This window comes from Balearica regulorum, chromosome 11 (assembly GCF_011004875.1).
Source record: "Balearica regulorum gibbericeps isolate bBalReg1 chromosome 11, bBalReg1.pri, whole genome shotgun sequence".
Lineage (NCBI taxonomy): Eukaryota > Metazoa > Chordata > Aves > Gruiformes > Gruidae > Balearica > Balearica regulorum.
Window position 1 is genome coordinate 15,148,097 of NC_046194.1, and position 18,744 is coordinate 15,166,840.

At 38.6% G+C, this 18,744-nt stretch overlaps 1 protein-coding gene across 3 annotated transcripts in view; it reads left to right on the plus strand.

Moving 5' to 3' along the window:
* Positions 1-18,744, plus strand: part of AFF2 (ALF transcription elongation factor 2) — a 348,828-nt gene that overhangs the window by 86,720 nt on the left and 243,364 nt on the right. For all 3 annotated transcript variants that reach the window (XM_075763452.1, XM_075763453.1, XM_075763454.1), the window contains exons 2-3: positions 899-1,019; positions 8,467-9,357. In XM_075763452.1, the coding sequence (XP_075619567.1) occupies positions 899-1,019; positions 8,467-9,357 (1,012 nt within the window). The remainder of the gene's footprint in view (positions 1-898; positions 1,020-8,466; positions 9,358-18,744) is intronic.

An 18,744-nucleotide genomic window follows, 5' to 3' on the forward strand; every position in this document is an offset into this window, starting at 1 on the left:
GTCAGTGCAAGTTGAAGCATGGATCTTTTCCTTTCCTCTTTCCTTTCCTATTTTTCCCCCTCCTTCAGGGTTTTAATTGTATCTTTTCCCTCAGAGGAGCAGGAGGTAGTTTGCAAAGCCAAGAGACCAAAGTACTTCAGTGCTATTCAGGGGAAAGTGAATGTGGTCTCTCAGCTTGTCATCTAGGTCTGGCAGGTGCACAAAGTAAGCTGACATACAGATAAGTGCCACTCGCCATTGCTACGCTGAGGCGCTAGATCCTTTTCTCTTTGTTTGTGTGTAGAATTATCTGATAGTGGAATCGACTATCCTGAAGTCTCTTCTGGGAGCCTGCTACAAAAGCACTTTTTAAAACCCCCTTGACGCCTGCAATGAAGCCATACATAAATTTTAACAAGTACATGGGATAGAATTAGGTGGTCTAAATCACATGAGGCTGAACTGGAGCATTGGGATGGATGGAGACAAGTGTTACACAGTTAAACGGATTTGAAGATGTTGCTGTGCTTCCTTGACTTCACGTTTGCTTTCTCTGCACGTTCTTTGTGGGCACGTGTGTGCGTTTGTGTGCGTGCGCACATGTATTCTACAGACTGTTCACACAGATGCGTGAAAATGTATTTTATTCTTCTGCGCAATGCTATGTTAATTTGAAAAGAACATTTCTGTCTGTTTTCATTTTAGAATTGTACTGACTGTCCTACTGCCCAATTTCATGTAGTGTTATGATTCTAAATTTACATTTAGGAAAATTATTTAGTGGCTGCTTCTTTCTTTCAGAATTGTCCTCAGGAATTGCATTGTTTCTGATGTTTTGCTGCTGTTACTGATAGTAATGAACATGTAACTAAATTATGGGGAAAATAATGTGTTGTCTTTTTTCCTTTCTCTTCTTCAGTCACTATGAGCAAGACCGGAGTGCGCTTAAGCGGAAAGAATGGGAGAGAAGAAACCAGGAAGTCCAGCAAGATGAAGATCTGTTTGCTTCAGGTTTTAACCTCTTTGGGGAACCCTACAAGGTAAATTGCATTGTTATGCTTTACATTTTCAGAATGTCTTTTACCTGAACGCATTTTACAAATACAAATAAAGCTTCTCATCAGCTGTAAGAAATGAAAGTATCGCATCTGCCATGGTACTTATACTCTTGCATACACTGATTATCCAAATCAGCATATGACAGCAGAGCAAACTGAATGCTCTGCCCAACATTGCATGCTAGCATTGACAGAATCGGGAATTTTGGTTACAGTCCAGTTCAAGATTTCTTCCTCTGAACACACAGCAAAGTCCTGCAATGGAAGTATGTGCAGCTGATATCTCTACGAGTGGGTGTGTACCTATAAAGCTAGCACTTAGTCTTTTTAGTTTTGAGAAGAAAATATACCTGAGTTGTTAAAACCAGTGTCCTCTCTATAGATAATGAGACCATAAGCTTTCTCGTGCAATCATAACCATCCAAAGAAGTCTTTTGGGAGACTGTGTGAATCTTTGGGGAGCATAACAAGGGTATGAAAGGGACTTATGACAAGTCTTATTCTCTCTAAGGAGCTTTGCTGCCTGAGATTTTACTCACCAAGGGATGTCCCCCTTTATGATTTCTGCTGCTTTGATTTTCAGTTAGACATTCCCTGAAGAATTCATCAGAATGTTAATTTCCATATTTCTTTCTCCTCCCAATCAGTGACATCCATTGAAAGGCCACCACTTCATCTTTGCATTTTACATTGTTAGCAGCTGTAGGGAGCATGAGGGCTCTTTGAAAATCCCCCAAAAAGGAGGAGGAAAGACTGGCATTGTTATCAAATGGTCTGTAATAATTGTAGACTGGGAGAGTGTGACAGACACACTTGACTCCTAGCTGTACTTTGGTTCAGGCTGACTAAGGAACAACAGACCTCATGTCCTTGGGGTGAACTTGCGAGCTGGAAAGCCCTTGGTTATGGACAAAGGAGTGAAGATGTTTTGAAAAGTATTTTGAAAGGTGGTTTTAAAACCCAGAAGTGCAAGATAACCAAAGTGCAGAACAAGATATCAGAGCTAAAATGAAGACATAATATGTTGCCGTACTATTGATTAGCAGCCATCTACTTCACCCTATATATTTTACCATCAGGATGGGCCCAATTGGAGCTCTCCCTGAACTGCAGCTGGACTGCATGCCAGGTAACTCTCCCCTTGAGCAGAGATGCCTCTCAAGGGTAGAGATTCTTTACCTGAGACTAAGAGATCGCTCACTTATGGCAGATCCTTGGTAAGTGACTGATAGCATGCTGAATTAATACAATGAAACGTTACTAATCCATGTAGCTACTCGATATTATTTTAAATACTGTATGGATAATTCCATCAGAAGTAAACCATTGACCAAGTCCGAGACTAAGACTGGATCCAGCCGCACCTAGGCTCCAAAAGGAGTTTAGAAAGCTAAGGGGTCCCCTCTAAACCTCATGACTCAACAGGAAGGTCCTCCTTGCTCTTTGTGTCTCTGATCTCTGTGTGACTCATTCTAACTGGATTCTAATTCAATTTTGAACAAAAATTAACTGAACAAAATCAGTTCATAGTAAGTTATTATTTCCATAAATAAAGGTGCTAAAATGTGGTCCAACGCAGAAATAGTGCTTTCATTAGATTTTTACAAAAACAAAACAAAAAACTCCACAAACAAGCTGTCCTAGTGCACAGGCCTTATTTGACTGAATAAGTCTCTGTCACGGATGAGTGGAATGCATCTCACTCAAAAGAGAAAAGCAGCAATGTTTTATTGAGGTAAAATAATAATTTGACAGAGTTCAGTAAGTCTGATGGAATTTAACACAGTTTAACAAGGTTTGACAAGGTTCAATAAGTTTGATGGCAAGGTTCACCTTATTAATTACTGCACAGGAGAAACATACAAAGGAAAATTGAGTTAGAATCCAGTTATAATGAGTCACACAGAGACCAGAGACACAAAAAGTAAGGAGGACCCTCCTGTTGAGTCATGAGTTTCAAGGTGGACCCTCTTGCTTTCTAAACTCCTTTCGGAGCATAGGTGCGGCTGGATCCAGTCTTAGTCTCAGACTTGGTCAACAGTTTATGTCTAATGGAATTATCCATAAGATTTCCTGCAGGTCATGCAAACATTTTTGTTCATGCAAGTAGTCATTTGGATTTCAGTAGGTAGACCAATATGCAAATCATTGCAAAATTTTGTGTCAGGAACTAAAATCATGCCCCCACAATATTTACTGTAGCATAAGAATGATAATACCTGATTTTTACATCTGTTTAGTGGGCATTTATTTGCACCAAACATACATGGAGCATATGTTTTGTCCAAAAATGAACAACTAAAAAGGAAAAAAATTATCCTAGTGATTTTCCTGAGCAATGCTGCTTTTTAATTGCTTTTCACCTGCTTGGCAGAGAAGTTTGTCAGATCTGTTGGACTAGGCAAAACATAACGTATTAATGTCCTAAAAACCACTGTAATTATAAATTGGGAAAGATAAAAATTAAGAGGGAATTGCACACAAAAATAGTTACATCTGTCTTAAATTTGCAAAACAAAGAGAATCAAGACTGAATAGGAAAGCTAGGTCTCGTCTACATTTTACACAGGGGGCAGGAAGGACAAAGTGGTAGCCTGGTGTTTCCTTTGTAAGTTCTGCATTGCTAAGAGCCAGCCACAGTACAGTTTCCAGGGAACTAAAGAAAACTGGATCTAACTCTTAGTGGCTATGTAGTGACTTGTATTCTTAAGCAAGTGCAAAACTAAATTCAGAGTTTTGTTCATGTTTGTTGTAGAATAACATGAAGAGGCCATGAGGTGAGAACAAATGTGCTGCACGTTCAGTTTTAATTCCTTTTCCATTTTGAGATGAACAGATGTTTCTGTGTGGATGAGACTCAAGGCCTCGTGCACACAGCAAGCTGCACCCATCTTGTCTCTTCTGGTAGCTCTCAATGGGAGCAGAATGGGATAGAACACTGCCCAGCAAAGTCAACTATGTGGCCTGCGATGGGCACAAGGTCCACATCCTCAGCTAGGCTAGCGCTACTAATGAGCATCAGCTCAAGAGATGGCTGGTACGTTTCCGAAAGATCTGAGGGTGCAAGGTAAGGTGGAGACTACAGTGACAGAGGGAAGGTTGGGAATATCAGGTCTCAGGAAATAGAAAATGTCTCTGCCTTTCTTTTATTCCCAGACCTGTTTATTGTCCTTACATGTTTATCATTCCTTCCTCATTTGCTTTGACAGTAACCTAGGGAAGGGACTGTTGGGATAGGGAACACCAGCACTGCGGTTTTGATGTTTTAAAGACTGAACAACTGGCAGCAGTTTTAAGATCACTCTAAAGCTGGGGATATTAAAACTTGGCCAAAGAAAGGAGCCCAGGTTTTCTCATGGAGCTTACTGCCATTGTGTGTCACAAGCCTCCATCTATCATCTCTTTCCTCTAGCTGTTAGAGCACCTTTCTCTCTATCCCTCTGTCAAATAAAACATAGATGATCATTACAGTTTTGGACAAGTGCATGTTTCTACATTGATTCTTTGTAGTATATGTATGTGTACACATACATGAAGAGAGATATTTGTTTCTGTGGGTGTATAAAATACATTTGTACATGCTTATTAAAAGATAAAAGCATACTTTTGAAGCTCCGCTGTTTCATGTGGGGAAGCCACACCTTTGACAATGTGATGACATCCAGCATTATTTTGGGAAGGTCGGGCAGTAAGGGCTGCGTTGCCCTTTAATGCAATTGGGTTGCAGGTCTTGCCTTCGAACTCTGGTGCAACCTCCTAACGCTTGGTTTTGCAGATGTGATCAGAGAAGAGCCTGCAGTGTTATGACAACAGACATTTGAAAAAGCAATGTCAGAGTTTTACTAAGAGAATCTGCAATTTTACTACTGAATTGTTGATACCTTTTAATGTTTTGTGTTAGTAAAGAGTTTCAGAGATGAGTATTTTGGAGAAAACAGTAGGAGTATTTTTTTTACTTTTCTAAAGAATTGCCTCAGAAGAGTTCAACTTGAGAAGGAGAACCCAATGGGCAGCATTTCCATTGGGGAGCCTTTGGTGAACATTAAATCATTTATCTTTTTCAGGTAAAGCCCCTCCATGCTATTCAAGTTTAGCATAAAAAAGATCTCAGCTTCGATTCCATGGAGGTTAGTTTAACTATGAGGTATGAGAAAGTGAATGAATTATGAAACCTCAAGTTTCATACAAATCTTCACAAAACCCTTGTAAATTGGGCCTGTAGTTTGAGTGCATTAGTTCTTTTCTTTGTAAAACTATAATGCAGTAGCTAGCTAGCAAATTAGTCTTCCGATAGGGTTCTATTACAGATCTTTTTTGAAAGCAATAGAAGCAAATGTAGGAAGGTGTACATTTCCAAAATTAACAAGAGCCTAGAATGAGGGGGAAGGCTACTAGCCATAAGTCACAAACCAGACGTATAATTTATGCCTTGGAATACTCAGAAAATGCTGCATTTCCTTGAGAGTGGCAAAATTGTGATTCAACATGCGGTTCAGAAAATAAGATGTACAGAGGATTCCTTTAAGAAATCAGCCAATTATCCAGAATATGAAGGTAGAAATTGTCCCCAATCTGGAAGTAACAGAGAGCAACCAGAAATTATGACTGGATTTTGTATTTGTCTTGCCCGATATCCAGGCTTGTCAAGAATGCTTCTCACAAGAGCCCTGAATTTGTTGAGGAAATAAAATAAAAGCATTAATGTTATGCTTTATGTTTTAAATGCAGGTAGTAGACTGCACTACACACCTGAGCTTGTTCAGGTTGTGATGTACAAGTCTGGTCTTAATTGTGTCTGCTCTATTTTTATTTAAGAATAAGCCAAATTAACACTTGCATTCGCTAGGTGTTTTTGCTTTGCAGTCTGGTTCAAAGGCCATTGAATAGAGTAATAATCCTTCCATTGACTTCAGTAATTGTTGGATATGAGCTTTAGTGCCCTTAAAATATGCTAAAGATGTTTGAATTAATTTAATCTCCATGCTTTTCAGGAAATATATTTTTTTTATTAATGCTCCCGGTAAATGACTACAAATAATAATACCTAACATTTATATGGTGTCTTTTATCTCCAGGATGTGAGCATTCTGCATAAACCAGAGTTAATATCAAGCAAAATTATATTTATCATTAAGTGACATGTAAAAGAAAATAAATTGAGAGAATCAGATACCTCCAACACAGAAATGATTGAAAAGCTCTACATTCAAATTAAAATATTGATTCCCTCTGTGAGGATCTAGACAAGAGCCATTTAATGTGCTGTGATGTTGAAGTGTTACAGTGATGATATGTTGTCAGTACTACTTTTTTTTTTCTTTTTTTTTTCTTTTTTCTTTTTCTTAAACTTTTGCTTTCTGGAAAGATAGCTAAATGCACCCTGGAAGTGTAGCTGAACCAGAAGTGAAAGTCGGTTGGTCAGGCTTTTTTCGATACTTGGTTGTTTCCCCATGTGCTATCTCATAAGGAGTTAAAGTGTTTGGGGAAGGAGGAAACAGAACAAGTATGTAAGTGTTTAGACTTCGCATCATAATTCCTGCTGGGCCCTTAAGCACAATGGAATCTCCTTGTTTTAAATTTGGGGGTTGAACAGAGAGAGCCTGGTTTTGGCTGCTGCCCAAACAGCTCATTGTGCAACTCAGTTGAAGGAGACTGCTCACATACAAAGAGCTTATTCTTGGCTTAGTTAGAATATCATTTTTGCCACTAAAATGACCAACCTAGGGACCTAGTGAATAAAAGTGATTCGTGGTTCTCCACAACTGGGATTATTAACTGTGTCAGTTAGGAGCACTGGCAAAATGTATATAGATGAGAACAACATTGAACAGTTAATTTTTAAATCACTGCCTCAGTGCAGTGGTAATATATGTTACAATCCTTGAGAATGAGCAAAAGGAAATTTGCATTTATTATCTTCTTTTTCAACATTTTTTATGGCATGTGCAGTGCTAAGGGGAAAAAAAAATCTTTCTGCAATATTCTTCTTGTCTCCTGACTAGTTCAGCAGTGGGTAATATAAGCAGATATTTCAGAAGAAATCCATGCATGGACTTTTTTCATCACTCAAACTTCTACTTAATAATTGAGGAAAATGTGATCAGTGGCATGGTAGGATCCCTCGTCGAGGAATGAAGTGTGACACTCTTAACCAAGCACAAGCTCATAGTTCTGCCTTTCCCCATCTTTATGGCCTGGTGTTAAGGTGTACTTGCTGTATTGAGCGAAAACACCCAAACATAAGTAAAAGAAAGTGTAGTTGTCTGTAGCCTGAACTATCTTAAATACACTGCAACTTTGTCATTTAATTCCAGACTGTAGAAGTTAACCATCTGCTTGACCAGAAACTATAGTTTTGCTTTGTTTTTATCCTTTGATTCTTGAAAAGTAATAAGCATGGGGAATAAGATGTTTTAGTTCTCTGCTGGTCCTTTCAATGGAACATAAAGGTCAGTAAGAATGCTGGTATTTTGGGTCTCTGTGGGGTGAGTTAGAACAGGAAGAGAGAGGAAATTAGCTGTGTATTAATTATAGCTTCCAGTTTATTTGTCTAGCTTTTTACAAGTGAAAGGGAAAAGGAAAAAGAACCAAAAAACCCCACTTCATTCTTCAAAAGAAAAAGTATAATAGCAGTGAAACACAGATGAGTCAGTATTTATTTAATAATTACTGGAATTCAAAGAAAAGCACAATTCACAAATACCACCAGCCCACAGACAACGGAAGAACTCCGATACTTAAGAATGTGGCAATCATGTCTATTTATGTTCTATAAGAAAATATTTTGGAATGATCTTTTATTTGAAGCTACTGTAGCATTTGAGTGGGTAGAAGCTTTTTGTTTTCTGGGTTCAGATGGTAGATACCTCAGGTCAAACCGAACCCTCTATGGAAAAGTGTGGAGCTACACTGGAGTGGAGTTTGGCGTTACATGTTTATTACCGACTACCCAGCTTCTATTTATGGCAGGCTTATGGGTCAAGGGGCTGATAAAGCAATAACGTACTTAAATAGACTGTGTGATTGCAATTCAAATGCTCAGTAGCCAGTAATTGCACATTCATGTTTTGCACGATATGAAATGTACAAGCCCAACATCTCTGACATAAACCTAGCCTATTTTGCTCCTAACATCCATAACTGATGCAATTTAAACACTTCTCTGAGAGCATATTTAAGAAAATGGGAAGCAGTATACAAGTGTTACTCATGCAAGCCTGTTTCAAGAGATTCTTTGAACACAGTTATTGATAGGTTTTTCTTTCATAACATATGCAAAATGTAATTGAAATTAAATTAAATGTCAGCATGACACCATTAAACAGCTAACATTTGCCATCTTCTAAGACAACCATTCTGAGCAGTAACTACGTAATCAGGAATTTACTCACTCTCTTTCTTTCTTTCTTTATTTTTTAAAATATTTTAGACAAATAAAGGCGATGCCCTTGCAAACCGTGTCCAGAACACATTGGGAAATTATGATGAGATGAAGGACCTGTTAACCAACCATTCCAACCAGAGCCACCTTGTAGGAATCCCAAAGAATTCTGTTCCACAGACACCCATTGACAAAAATGAACAGAACTTTTTCCCAGAACCAAGAAACAGGATGATCCCATCTCATCAGATCAGCGGCCACTCATCGACATCAATGCCTCCGCCGCCTTCATTGTCATCTAATTCTACCTTGCTACACAGTCACCAGAGCAGCAGGAAGTCGAGGACAGACTGGTCGCGTGGTGGTCACAACTCCAGTGGGGCCCAGCCAAGCCAATCCAATAGTCAGCAGAGTCGGACAAAGCATAGCTCTTCTCATGACCAGCCACAGGGCAGGTATGAAGATCTCTATAGTTGTCAGAGTGAGCAGCATAAAAGTGGAGGAACTGAAGAAGCAAATTCTATGGCAGCATCTTCACATTCAAGGAGGCATACTCATTCAAAGTCAGCGGCTGGAGAACATACGTACAAAGAAAACAGTCATTCGAAGTCACCCACAGAGCTTGAGTTTGTAGGTCATGGTCCTGGATCTCCACTTCCTTCCACATCTTTGTTATCTGCGAACAATGGTCTTTCAACCCAGAATTTCCCACCAGGACTTCACTGTAAAAACAGCATGGTCCAGCAAAAGCCTACAGCATATGTCAGGCCTATGGACGGTCAGGACCAGGTACCCAATGACTCACCTGAACTGAAACCTCCGATAGAAATTGAGAGTGGATATGGAAATCAGTCCTTTGGAACACTGCTGGAAGGAAAAGTGAACACACCTAGTTCGAAGAACAAAGTACCAAAGCTCAACATTCCTCCTGTTACTGAAGTAAGTAGTTTAAAATATCTTCTCTCTCGTACCACTTAAGTATATCCTGCACTGAATATTTTCCTCTGGAAATATGCAGTTCCATTTCCTGGAATTATGGTCTAAAACATTCATTTTTTTCTAGAATGTGCATGACTACTTCTGGCAAAGTTTGTTGTGATAGTCCCAGTAGCAATATTTAATGACATTTTAAAAGCACAGTTTGGAATACTAACATTGCTTGTTTCCAATTAATGTTAAGAGGCTGGATTTCTGTTGGATGCAACACATTTATACCAGTTAGAATTCTGGACCGAGAACTCTACTATCTCAATTCATCTGCAGTTTTCACTCTTGCATTTTCAGTTAGGAGCTAGTTTGATAGGAAGATTGCTGTTTTAAACTCTAAGAAAAAAAATGCGGTGTTAAATTTCAGTGGTACGACATAGTTCTACCAGTAAGGAGTTTATTTGCAGAGTTTGCTAAATTCCCATTGCTTTTAATGGCATTAATGTGGCTTAAGTTATGAGTAATGCTTATGAAAATGTGTCCTATTAAAGCTTTTATGCATTTTGAAGAGCTTTGAATATTGGGATTCAGTCCCAATCTCTGCTACTAACAGTTTAAGCTGTTGAATTTTGTATTGCTGGTCAGTACAGTAGTCCTGTGAGGAACATTTTAGTTGGTTCATATTCGTGTCCATTCCAAGCACAGATGTATAATAAGGATACCAATTGAACTATTTATATTCTGTATACTTTTTCTCTTATTCTGAGTTTCTCTAAAGCAGTAACCTGTGCAAGGTAGGTTTATAGTGTACGTATGAGCAGAGTTGCAATATGGGTTTTTCATAGCTTTCTATTTTCCCCCAAATATTTCCCTGCTTGGTAATATTTTTATACTAGGAATGAGGAGCGATGCATTCTTAAACCACTTTATTGCAAAAGGTCAGCTTTTTCTATTGGAATAATTGTTTCAAGCCAATAATTTGTTTGACTATTTAAAAACTTGATGTTATTTATTAACATTCCAGGCAGCAACAAAGACTGATGTGTTTTGCAGTAGAGCTTGGAATAATTTTCTGGGAACTGCATCTGAAAACAGTAAAAGGCCTATTTATATCAAGTGGAAGCTGAGGGTTGCTTGCAGATGGTGTTTTATTAGAAAATGTATTTGTTAATAAACGTAGCTTTGTACAAGATTACTTTACAGATGTTTCTGTTTATTTTTACCTTAGGTTAAAAATCTGCTGATGTAGATGGCTTCATAGTCTGTTGCGATTTGTCGCTAGCATTGTTTGGCAAGTAAATAATTGCATGCAAAGGAAATAATGATGTTGCAAAAGCAAATACATTTTTTCACTTTTGTCATCTATTAACACTATGAGTCAATAGAGACACTTTAAAGTGCAGCATTAATATGAAGTATTTTTGGAAATAGCGTGTACCTTTTGCAACTTGTATCAACTATTAAGAATGCATGTCTTTTAATTAAGAACTGTTAAGTGAAATCCTGGCACTGCTGAAATCAGTTCAGTTCTTAGCAACATTTTTTGGGTGCAGGATTTCACCCACAGTCTGCCCGCCTAGCTCTAAGATCCTCTGATGCAAGCTGTTGTTTTTGGAAAGATCCCTAGTCAATGAAAAATTACGTTGTGAATTTGTTGCTATAGCTGCTTTAGTTTATATCCTGTGTAGTGAAAAGTATAGGTGTATAATTAATTTCATTTATGATCAGATAAATGGTATACTGTAGGCACTTTAGAAGTTAATGCAGATAATAATCTTAAAACAGTCTGCATTCTAAGAGCAAACAATAATTTGAAGAGGGAAAGAAAACCCAAAGCTGTGTTAAGGTGACAAATAACTTTCCTTTCCAATACGGAACATATGACAATAGCCAGACTGGTGGATCTTTTACAGGCAAATCTCCTCCTGACTTTGGAGGGTTGGATTTTTTCTCGCCTATGTCAAGACTGTGAACTTTGGCCCTCTGTGTTTTTCCACAGATGTGTATCCTGAATTTGATTTACCCTGCGTTCAGCAATAAAACTCCTTCCAATCCAACGTTATAGATAACTGGTTTAGTTTAAGCTTAATCAGAACTGACAGTGCACACCTGTGAAACCCATAACCTTTTCAGAATGACTGCAGCGAGTGGCTCTGTTGTAATCTTTATACAATTGATGTGGAGGCTTATGATCCTTCGGTGGTGCTTATCAATTTATGAACCTTCCCTAGCCACCTCGAGCTGTAGTGATCTGCTTGAAACAATTTTGCTCCTGCTCCGTGGGTTTCCATCCTACCACTGTTCCAGGTGGTGGTGATCATCTTCAAACTAGCAGTTAGGAGAGTTACTTTTTGGGGGCATTTCTCCTTAATTTGTTCTGTGGCTCTCCTGTATCTTTGAGTCCATTTTTTCAAGTTGCTGAGTGTACACACAGAGTTTGCTAACATTTTTCGGTGATTTCTCTCAAAGTTTTGTATGCTTTTAAGATGAGGAGTTCTGTGAATAAATAAAATTGCTAGGTGATGGTCCTGCAATAATGGCATCTCTTAAGACGTGCAAAGTTGGAAAAGAAAAAGACAGTTTTTGCTATCTTAAGGAGGGGGAGGAGAATAAGTAACCAAATATTTGAACAAGCAGATTTAAAAAGATGAGTTCAGACAGATGTGGAAATATGATCTCATTTATCATGGCTTAATGGAATAGGATGTTGAGTGCCCTGGAAGCATTCTGCCATGTGTAAGGAAGTGATCAATTTTATAACATAATTTGTGTCACTTGAGGTGTTGCTCTAAGAATCTTTGCTCTTTCTCTGGGCCCAATTCTTCCCTCAGAGATGCCCATCCATCTTTCAGCTCCTCTGGAGTGGACAACATTGTTAATACCTTGCTGCTGGCATGTCTCCACTGTGCAATGGATTGTGGTTTAGTGATTTCTGAGCTTGTAGAGATTCATGGTAAGTTCACACAGACTTACCAGACTGGGTCAGGATGTAGTGTTAGCAGCACTTACACACCTGTGGACTAATCCTTGCCTCTGAGTGGATGCTGTTGTGTGATTTCCAGACCTTGACTCACCCCCACAGACCTAGTCCAGACCTGTCTGCACCATGTGTGGCCATTTCTGGTAGAGTAATAGGAACAGCAGAGTTTCTGTAGACTGTCAGTTATGTCCTGTAAGGATTTCTTTATGATTTCGTGATCCTTTTGATTTCTTTTACCTTTCTGCTTCACTTAGTATTGTTTCCTCCTTATCAGTATTGTTTTCTAAGGGTGAAGGCAAAAAATTTTAGTGTTTGGTGCCTTGAGCAAACCCCAGTGTAATCACTAGCACCCAGGCTTGCCAGCCTCTGAGATTCAGAAATTGTGAAGCAAGCCTTGCAGAACTGGGAGGCCATAAGGCCATGGTGTGACTTCAGGAGGACATGCAGAAATGCCCCAGGTATCATGGCAGAGAATTGATAACAATGGCCCTGGAGCTAAAACTGATATAAAAATAGCCTCAAGCTATAAGCATTATTTCCTGTTCCTTTCTTATTAACTTTCATCTCTTCAGTCTGTATTTACATACTTATTTACGTACCTATATATATATTAATTTTGAGCTTGCATTTAACATTCCATAAATCATGGCAAGCCTGGGACATCACAAAGAGCTTTTGTATTATGTAGAATTCCACCTACTTAAATTGTATGATGGCAGATGATTGTTACTTACCACTCAAAGAGAACTGCCTAGTTAAACCCTATGCATTTCTTCAAAAAAGTAGAGGTTAGAGACCACAATAACAGCTGATCCTCTCTCTGCTGCATTAAAATCCAGAATCTTGATACATGTATGTATATTTAAACCTCTAGGCATCAGATGCTTACAAATTATTTCAAATTGACTAACTCAGCAGGAGATAGCTGAAAGAAAGCCTGTACTTTTCAGATGGGGCTCGAACACAAATTACTGAGACTACTGAGTAAAGCAAAGGGTTTTAAGGTCTGTGGGAACATCAGAAGATGTGTACCTGGAAAATCTTACACGCAGTTCTCCAGAACAATGCATGGATTTCCAATAAATGTTTAGGGACAGGAAATCAAGGGCAATTGAGATAATGTTTGATTCTCAAGGCAGAGTTTTTAAATCTCACTGCAAAATTGGCCTCATGTTCCTACAAAGTAGCAAATGCTCATGTACCAAATTTTCCCCAAAATACAAAGCTAGGAACAAATCCAAAAGGCCTACAACATCTATGTCACCACCCACTTAAGTAATAAAAAATGGAGAACTTCTATTTTCACTTTACTTCTAGGAAAATATTTTGACGGGTTCAGTATACTGCAAAGTGATAAGCTTCTGTTACGTGTTTCAAATCATTCTGTTATCGCTGCGTGTATTGATTAGCTTAGTACTTTCTGAGCTAGCTATAAAAAAGACTGCTCTCTTTCTGCATTAAAGAGCAAGAAAAATTGACAGGTAGATAACCATATCGATTCAACCTAAATAGCAAATGCAAGAGGCTTATATATGACTTATAAAACTCTTTATAGCAACCAAAGCCAGTTTCATATCTTTTTTTTTTTAATTAAAGGGAAAGTAGATGTCTTTAATTAACCACCCCCACACCCTTTTGATATACATGTTACTCTAGTTGCCAGCTATAGTACATTACCATAGCTGTGGGCAAATCACTTTTTTCAGATGCAAGCTTTAGCTGTCCCCTGGACTTTGAGCTCTGAAGAAGAATGGACTGAATCACGCATTAAGCTGAAATCCCTTTGCTTGGTTCATATTTCAAAAGTCTGAGGCCAAAACCAAACCCAAAGTGCAGTATTTTTTGCAGTATTACAGGTTACAGCCATATGTTTTTCATTTGTAAATACTGTGAGAAGTAATGTTCTTGTGATACTGGTAAATGAAGACCATATGACAGCACTCGACTGAAGACCTCTTATTGTGGCCTTTCTAAGGCTACTGTCCGAATGGTTGGACAATTGCTAGCAAAGCTGTTTTGCAGGGATAGCAAGAGGATAGCTTGCCTATTTTAAATCAAACATAAATAAGCATATTTAGGGCCTGATTTTGAACTACTGTGACCAATGGGAACTTTGCATTTCACATCAGACTGCAGAACAGGGCACTTAAAGTCAGTAGATGTGGTTAAAAGAACTGACCATGTATGTTTGGTTAGGGGAACGAAGGGTTAGATAGCTGCTTTCCCGTTGTGCATTTGTTAGTGGGTTTTTGTTTTTGTTTTTGTTTTTTAAGCTACTCCTAATCTTTTCTTGTTGGGAGGAAGAAAAAAATCTCAGAGAACTCTGTTTGTGAAGAGTCAGTCTCATGGTGTCTTGAAAAGTGATTTGTTTTTTAACCTTTTTGAAATTCCCAGTGCCAAAGTAACTCCTTATAGATGGCTTGTTACTGGTCCAAGTTAAGTGTAAGAAATGTTATTCAAATGGCATCATACGAAATGTCACAAAGTAAAATGACCTCAAAGGCTTTGGGGAGAGCACTAGTAGAATTTGTTTTGCTTGAGCAAATATGCGGAGGCATCATTTAACAGGTGCAGGGGGGCTGTAGGGTGTATTCATAACTCTACCAGTACATTCGGTGTGTGACTATGGGACAGTCACTTTGGTACTTCTCAAACTCATTATAGCCAGTTTAATCTGTAGAGGATTTTTAATCAAACAGAAGGCAGAAATCTTTATCAATCCTGTTTCTCATTTTGGTGAGTGGTCCTCAGTGCTTTGGTGCATCTGACTAGGAAAGGGGCTATTAATATTAAAATTTATTCTTCACTCTTAGAATAATATTGTTCAGATATTTGATGGAAGAGCGTTATTATGGCTGCTTTTCCATAACTAAAACTGCTTCCTCCCATTAACTTAAGGAAAACATCACAAGCCATATAAAAAGAGTTAAGTGTTGTGATATCTTCACATTGACTGGTAATGCACTTTTTGAATAATGACCAGGAGTTGGTAGAGCTAATTCTCAGCATCTTGTTTCCGTCCATCTGGCATGCAAATGCATATGGAAGGATGCTCCTGGATCTTGATAGTTTGCTTAGTTGTCAGCTAACAAGGGTGTTCTTCTAGGAGCGGTCCAGCAAGTGTCACCAACTTGGAGTCATTGCACTATTTGTTAATACTTTTCTGGAATGTAACCTGCTTTAATAAATATATTCTCTGTGAACTGTGAAACACAGAATGCTCATGTAAGAAAAGATGCAAAAATGCCATTTTGATGTATTTGAATTTTTTATGCTGTGTGTTTTCACTCTGGGCTGTGATCAGCCCTGGAGTAAACAGCATGCATGCTTCTTACTGAAAACAGGATTGGCAGATACTCAGGTATCAGCATTTGGCCTTCTGTGCTAGAATGAATGGCCATTTGTAAACTTTACCATTAGCTATGTTAAATATTATTTTATCTGACGCAAACCTTAAAAGTAACACACGGCTAGTTGGAAAGAACCTCCCTACATATTCACTGCTCTTTCCTGTCATAACTTTTGGATATTTTTCCCACAAATTCTTCTGTTCTTTTCTTTGTAGGGAGCACAGGAATTAAGGATTTAAATAGTCTGAGAACACAGATGTCACATGTTTTTTAAAGTACAGGCAAGACAGTATGCACACATTTTTGCATGTGCAATGACAGCTGTTGTGATTCATCGCTGGGACAGAACCTGGGGCTTCTCAGGACAGCCTTTGCTGCTTGAACAAGAATGGGGACTCTTGCTAGTAGCTAGAATTGACTTTCTCCCAGGGCCATTTATTTAGTGAATATGATGAAAACATTACCTCCAACCTGCACCTGTTAAATAATAAAAAGAGGCATAAAGAAAATACAAGAAAAGCAGTGGGTGTAAATGTAGACTCAGAGAAGAAAGTTCTGATCTGATGAAAATTGGACTTCATCTGGTAGGCGTAGATCAGTAAGAAACAACTGGAATGCCCTCTTGCAAATGCCAGGAATCTGGGCAGGTCAATGTTGCAGAAAGTGTGATTAGATATTGTAGAGGTAGTAGGAAACCAAACACAAACCATTGTTCAGATGCTCTGTTAGCAGTTGAGACTGAAATACAGGTAGTGAAAGGTAAAGGAGGAGGGATCGTAGCATGTATTGTCAAGCTGAATGAAGTTTTACAAAGAATATTGCAACAAGTGAAATAAGGCCTAGGGAAAGAATAAGAAAAAAAGGTTGCTTATGCAACAGAGGTGTGGTAAGACATGGAGGAGATGTGGGTGTGATCTGCGCATGCAGTGAACCTTTGCTTCAGCTTTCAGTAGCACCGTGCTGACCGTGAAGCAGAGGATGGACAGTGGAAGTGAGGACAGGGAAACTGAACTCACCACAGGGGAAAGAGGAACTGCAGTACTTGGGTGTGGGCGGTTTTCTGGTGGGAATCGCAAGAGCAGAAGTGCTTAACTGCTTATCAAACTCCATCTTGTGAAAAGCTGTATGTGATATGCAAGCAATTAACCCATGATTCAGAAAGCAGCCTTCTCCTGCTCCGTGTTCTTGCATTTTTACACGCGTAAGATGCTTACTTGCATGCATACCTCTGGGTATTTTGTATGCTTAGTTTGTTGACATGCAGAATTATGCTCAGATTTTAAACCATTAGAGCAATACCATATGAATCATATTTATAACATATCTTCAAAGTGTGAAAATCAGAGGAAGGTCTTATATGAGCATTTCCGGCTTTATGGCTGGAGCCACCCCACTGTAAGCTAGTTGTCTCTGATTCAAGTATGGAAAAGCATTTAGGAGCTGCAGGTGAAAACATCACATGGGAATACTTTAATAAAAAAAACAGAGTGAAAGAAAGTTGAACATATAACTTGGCAGCTCTCCATGAACTGCAGATATAGGTTAAAGTTATTTAGTTGGCAGGCGATTGCTAGTGTATTAGCAATGTTGGGGGAAAAAAACATATCTAATTTCTGTATTTTGGCTTGTGCAGTAAAGAAATTCCTCCCACATAAATATGTTCATTTCACCTTCTGGGAAGTAAAGAAAGGAAACTGTAGCTGCAGTCTGTTATTTAATCTTCCTGAAATTAGCATTTGGTGCTCAGGAAGATTGAAAGATTTAATGCCAGTGCCGTCCTCAAAAGAAAGAAATGACACACCACATATGTTTTAGCACTGGTTAGACTGTTAAATGGAATTAATCAAAATCCATGTTAAAATATTTCCATGTGCTAATTAGCAACGGTTTGGAACATTAAAATACATATTGGCTTGGGAATAAATTAGTGAAGAAATATCAGATTGAGTTTGTGGGCCTTTAATTGCAACATAATACACTGTGTGTTTTAGAAAGGTAAATGTAAATACACTCCTATGAAATGCTGTGGCAATGTGCATTTAAAAATTGTGCAATAGAACAATCTAAACCAGGCTTTCATTATGGCAGAGAGAGTGATACCATTTCCCATTTTAAAAGAAACATTAAATCGTTCCCTCATATAATAAAGGAAGAGAAAAACAGATTAAAAATGCTGAGAGTTTCATCTCAGGCCAAAGGAAGTTTTAAAATTTCTCCTTTGAAAATCATGATGATGTAGCGAGTACCAACACCAGGTCTTCTGTTGTGAGTAGAAGAATTTGCTTTTGCCTTTCTATTCCTGCTGGGTCACTGCAAAGTTTGTTTCCCATTCCCTCACACTGAGTCTTGAGAGCAGCAGAATAGCATAAATTTAGTTAAGTGTGTAAATGAGACTGGACAAATGAGTATGTTCATACTCTTAAATGAACACACAGAAGAGAGAGCGATATCTGTGGTAGCATTATAGATACCTGACTCCTAAATTAGAGGCCATGGTTGGCCCACAGAGTAGGGAGGACCCATTTAATCTTCCTAGGGAGGGAATGACCATTCTTTTCCATAACAAAAGAATATGTAGGAACCACCTCCAAGAGATTTCCTGAAGTTGCATCTCGGGGTTGATCTCCCACAATTGTATTGGTGCGGATGATTTTGTGTACCTCCAGTGCAGGGAACTTGAGAAGAAGGTATGTGTAGATTTTAACTTTTTCATTGGTTGTTGTTCAAGTAGCCATTTGTAAAAGAACATTGAGCATAAAGAAAAGGTTTGGGGAGCAGAAGGATGAAGAGGCAAGGTAAGCACAGATTCAGTCACTTTCCAGGCTAATGAGCTTATTTTTGCTTGGATTTGCAAAGATCTCTGAGAGAAGCCAGTGATCATAGGTGTAAGCCTCAATCCCCATTAATACTGCCAATTAATACTGCCAGTCTAAACATATTTCAGTTGATACATGCTGCTTTCCCTTGCACGCTTCCTCAGAATAATTTCCCATTGTTATATCCCCCAGATGTGTAAACTCGTTGGGTTATATTTCACTGAGCTGCAAGCTGTGACACTTAAATCCACAA